Source organism: Trypanosoma equiperdum (genome assembly GCF_001457755.1).
Source record: "Trypanosoma equiperdum strain OVI genome assembly, contig: ctg_373, whole genome shotgun sequence".
NCBI lineage: Eukaryota > Euglenozoa > Kinetoplastea > Trypanosomatida > Trypanosomatidae > Trypanosoma > Trypanosoma equiperdum.
In genome coordinates this window covers 5,000-10,371 of record NW_027124280.1, presented here as the reverse complement: position 1 = coordinate 10,371, position 5,372 = coordinate 5,000, and the positions used below count along the sequence as shown (strand labels likewise).

The 5,372-nt window shown below is 45.5% G+C and overlaps 2 protein-coding genes across 2 annotated transcripts; both read left to right on the top strand.

Moving 5' to 3' along the window:
• Positions 1–33: 33 nt before the first annotated feature.
• Positions 34–3,066, top strand: TEOVI_000147300 (Rab3 GTPase-activating protein catalytic subunit, putative; the record flags this gene model as incomplete). The annotated part of the gene is made up of 1 exon (XM_067224693.1): positions 34–3,066. One exon carries the CDS (start codon positions 34–36, stop codon positions 3,064–3,066), a length of 3,033 nt encoding a protein of 1,010 aa, XP_067080794.1.
• Positions 3,067–4,279: 1,213 nt separating this feature from the next.
• TEOVI_000147200 (CAAX amino terminal protease, putative) lies at positions 4,280–5,188 on the top strand (the record flags this gene model as incomplete). Its single annotated transcript, XM_067224692.1, has 1 exon — positions 4,280–5,188. One exon carries the CDS (start codon positions 4,280–4,282, stop codon positions 5,186–5,188), a length of 909 nt encoding a protein of 302 aa, XP_067080793.1.
• Positions 5,189–5,372: the final 184 nt, after the last annotated feature.

Genomic DNA, 5,372 nt, shown 5'->3' with positions numbered 1-5,372 from the left:
TATATATATATATATATATATACGGTTGCCCATATGAGTTCAATGGAATTAGCGGATGTTGAAGAGGAGATTCCTTTAGAAATAGAAGATTATTCCTGCAATACATTCTTTGAGGAAGTTGTTAAAGAGATGGAACAGTACATTATAATGGAATTCCGCACGCATCCCGAATTGCAACGGTTTGCCTTGACTACGAATGCGGTGGGTGAAGGGAAGACCAGATGCACACGTGGAACTGATAATGATGATGACAACAGGGAGATGGTGTTGGGTCGCCGCTTCACCATCAACCGCAGGAGTGCTCGTGAAGCTTGGAGTGACAATGATGGGGAGGAGATTATGGTTGAAATTCACGTCCATAATTTCGAGCAGCAACAACAACAACAACAACACCCGATCGTTCGCCTATTTGCAGTTCCTGTGTTTTTTTTAGTGCGGAATACGGCCACATCTTTACATCACAGTTACAGCGAATCGTCCTTTTACCTTTCTCTCCTTGTCTGCGCTGTGAGTCGCGCTATGCGTGTCTCATTTTCACTTTACTTTGAGCGTGACCCACTGAGTCTCACATCGCCTTTTTATTATGCAAATGGAACAGTACCTTGCTTTGTTGCTGTCGGTGATCCGTCGCAACTGACATTTATGGGAGTGGCACCGCCTGCATTGGTGGATGCGTTCACTAGCAACGGAGGCGCTGCGTTGGATACCACACATGCCACATTGCACCAACTTTTTGTTCATCTGGTGGTGAAGTGTCGCTTTTGTTGCACCGCGTACCCGAGCACTCCCGATTGCTGTAGGAGAGTAATTGATTGCCTTGATGTTTTCCAACTACACCTTGGGAAACAAAGCCGCGTGCGAAGGGATACATTTGAAGGCATTTGTGTGTCGCTTCAACGTAAGTTTAAGTTGATGCCGCCTCGCCGCTTTTCCATGAATCCCGCACTACCCCGGATCACGTCCAGTGACATACGTCATGGTGAGCTTGCGTTGTCGTGGGGTGCTGCACTGGACAATGAAAACGATAATATTCTCCCGTCCACTATGCGAACGACTTTCCCTTTTGGCACAGGGACCGCACCATTACGTGGAATTTATTTCACGTTTCAGTGGAATCAGCTGCGGGATACGGAAGCGCGGGACGACGGAGCGCGCGCCTCCAACTTGAACCCATTCACACCTGAAGCCAAATATATGTTGGAAGACAAGTTAAATATTACAGCCGTAGCAATTCCCAAAGATGAATCCGACTTGAATCACGCATCTTGTAAGTATCTCTCAAAGTACTATGAAACAGTAATGCAATACATTTCTCAGGGTAGTGGATCGGAAAACTCTCCAAATATTACGGACGATATAATTGGTTTGGCGGATGATATCATGGACCGCTGCGGAGGTATGTGGAAGGACCGTAACTCACCCGTCAGTCCGCTGGCAATGTTTCCTGCATGTAAGGGAGAATTCAAATCGGATGTCCGCAATGTCTACTACCCCGGTTCATTATTATGTCGCTTTGCATGTGCCTGCGCACGTGATGTACACGATATTGATGGTGTACGTGCCTTGTGGAAAGTTATTGTGCAGCGTCTAAAAGCCCTTCTTGACGACAGCGAGGACAGGAAGGGGTCACTGCAGAAACTAATTGCCACCATTGGCATACCAGGTGTGGATGAAATTAATCACGGAATGCCTTTGATCATACAAAAGATGCAGTTGCTTGTCATATGTTCCAGGCGGATGCTAGAGAAAAACGCAACTGTGCCTGCTGATCAGCCCGCACAGGACGAATGGGGTTCCGCAAATGAACAAGGTTCACCAAAATTGGATGGGTCGCAAGGTGGTGTGGAAGACGTGATCCACCGCTCAAATGATAGTGAATTTTATGGACGTTGTACAAAAAGGGTCAAAAGACTTATTACAAATGGTGAGGTGCTTGTGGAACCGCAACCCCTTCCTGTTCCTCCCTATACAACTGATATCCTACTCGCAAAGAGTCAGGAGGAACGTGATCCACACTCGCACTCTGCCTCCTCTTCTCAGCACAGTCCCAGTTTGGTACTTAACGAGGGGCTGTTCAACGACATGTGTTTATTTCTTTATGTAAATCGATCCCATGAGGGACGGGTGGTCCGCTTTGCTGATTTTGTTCATTGGTACAGCCCGCGTGACTTTGTTTCTCCGCTACATTCACCCGCCACTGGAACCACTGAAACTGGTGGTCCAACTAAACCCGACTTTGAGGTTGATATAAATGACAGTGCTTATCTCTCTGAACGGATGCAACGCCGTGAGGACAATACATGGTGGCTATTGTGGGAGCAGGCCGCCCCCCGTTCCCCAGAGGAGATTATTGAGCAGTTGTTTGTGCCGGAAGAGCAGGCACATGATGTCGTGAACTGGATGGAAAGCGAGTTACAACTAGATATGCTCCTCTTGGAGACAGTGCAAGCCAATTTCAGTAACGCCCTCCATCCTTTACTTTCCCATCGCCACGTTGAAACCAACGAAGCGATTGCGGCTTATGTTATGCAGAAATCGGAGGAAGTTACGAGCAGCATAAAGGACTTGTTTTACAGCGACCCGCTATTTTCTAATGTTGAGACTCTTCGAACGACATACAGCACAGCAATACGCCGAGTTGAGGAGATTGAGACTAGCGTATGCGTGGCCATAGCCATCGAGCGAACGCTTTGTACGCTTGACGTCAATTGTCAGATGTTAACATCTCCAGTGACGAGAGGAGCTGTCACGGAAGAGGCTGATCATGAGGCTTTAAGGGAATTTATTGCAGCGCTCTCATCACCACAGGTACCAAAAAACAGCGACAGTACGTTAACTTCTCTTCGCTTGCGTACCGGCTCGCTCCGATGGGATGTATGGCATCGGTGTCGTGTCTTTGAGCGTTTTTCAGAAGATGAGCGCTCGCCCATTTCGACATACCTCCGCGCCACGTGTATGGCAGAGCGCCCATTAAATACAACACCGTGTTTTCAGCAAATGATCGCAGAAACAGACGAGGGAGGGACTTTCCGCGTTGCACTAACGCTGGCCGAGGAAGTACTTTAGTGTTTTTCTTTTCTTTTTTCTTTTTCTTTTTCTTTTTTTGTCTTGATTTGTTCAAATAGGATGATGTGGGAATGCATTTATTTTTATTTGGTTTTCTTTTTTTTTTCTATATAAAAAAAAAAATTCCCTGACTGCCGACACACCGGGCAGCAGTTCGAAGTGGAACTGTGAATATCTTCTGTGTAGTTTAATATTGCGATTCGTTACTTTTTATTATGGTTGCCATTATATACACATAACGCCGCACATATCTAGTCGTTCTGACATTAGTGATAAAAAGGTGTGTTGCTTCTTCATTAATCATATCTGCGACCGGCAACGCTCCCCTCACGTACGCTTTTATTTTACCTGCAAATATAATTGTGTGCGTTTACTCGTGTATGTGTACCGCAAGTCGTGTGGCATTTTCCTTTTTTTTCCCCCCTCCGTGTCTGCTATTAGCTTCAGCACTGACTACTAAACTGGTGCTTCATTCTTTTTTTTTTTAACCTTGGTACCACAACAAATAGCAAAGTATTTCTGTAGAGAACTGTGATGTGCATTATAAAGCCTACGATGACAAGTGTGAAGTTAACAGTGCATAAAATTTTTTGTTGCATCATCACGAATGATGAATTTCTGTCGCGTGATGCCTGAGACACAAGAAATAACTTTTTACTTTTTTAAAAAAAAATAAAGAACCATTTCCCCCTTCCCACCGCATAAACTGTGGCGCAACGAGTGCGGCTCTACACACACAAATGGGATGGATGGGAAGCCAAAATTTCTGTGTTTGATGCATGATTTCCGACTAATATCAGACTTTCTATTTCTTTCGTTAGCTCGCTACTAAAGATGCACGTATGAATCGTGTGCAACAAAGCGGCAGGTGCTGATGTCATTTGTTCGCATGGCCGCTAAGCGGTTTTTTATCCAACTTGTGTCTTCTTCCATCTGAGTGATGTGACCGTCCCTGAAGGAAGTTTTAAATGAACACCACTCACTCATGAGGTTTCCATTAGTTCCTTTCGTGTACGGGGCGGATTTTTCTTGGGTGCCGTTTTTCCCCCTTTTAGGTACGCTTCTTTTCATCGCAACTCAGTTTGCTTCTGGTCGCCTGAATTCCTATGTGATAACCATTATTCCCTTCAGCGGAGTTATTCATACCTTTCTTTCTTTTTTTGAAAAAAAAAAGAAATTGTGCACGTTGGCATTGTGGGGGCGTTTTCAATAGATGAGTGATGTCGGCATCTGCACTCTTCTTTGTGGTGGGTTTGTTGGGACCATCTTTTTATGGCGGAAGGAGCGGACTTTTGCCCTTCTCTGCATGAAAGATATCGAAAAGGCATGGGAGTGCGGGCCGGAACATTTGGACCGAAATGATCCCTCAACATTTCGAAGGCGACTTATTTCTTTTGTTGGATCCACTGCTGTTAGTTGGCTGGTGTTGGAGTATCTTCTCTTCAAGGAAGCACGCGATAAAACATCTGTTGGTCCCAGTGCTGTAATCCACTTTCTGTTTTGTCAAGAGGGCAATGTGTTGCGAGCCCTTCACGTTACTGTATCCACCGCCTTGGCCACGCTCGCGCTCTTCAGTGGAGCCCTGTTAGAGAAGGGAATCGCTCTATTTCAACAGGACGCGGATGAAATTTTTCTTCGAGACAATGTGATTTGTCCAACAGGTGAAGAAATTTTTTTCCGCGCACTGCTTCTTCAAATATTACTTCAGCGACGGTCCGTGACGTCATCTATAGTCATATCGTCAGTACTGTTTGCTATATCACACACGCACCATATCTTTCCCTCTGTGGCTTGGGAATATCGTTATATAATGGGAAATAATGAGCTTCAACCCGGGAAACAACTAGTGTGCTGGAGACGTGCAGCAAAAAAACTTCCTGGTTTGTACCTCTGCACATTTGCCTGTGGTTTGCTCACCGGGTATTGCTATGTTGTTGTTGGAAAGAGGAACTTACCTTCCACTATAGTCACTCATGCACTCTGCAACTTTATTGGGCCTCCAACTTTTGACTTTCTCCAAGAGAAAACATGGCTTAAACGTTTGGTGTACGGCGGTGCCTATTGCGGGGGTATCGCCGGTTGGTACATCATTACTTCAACAGTTGCTAGAAGGTCAACATAAATGTAAATGTGAGAGGGTTACAACACGTGTCCCGCCTCGCTGCCTTCGGTTACCATGTGGAGATGCCATCATGTAAACCATTGGGAGGTGACGAAGTTGTCCCTGCAACGGGCACTCTTAATTGTATCATTTGCCCCTTTCACAATTATGTCAGTCAATCACTTCCTCAATGAGTTCTTGTGTG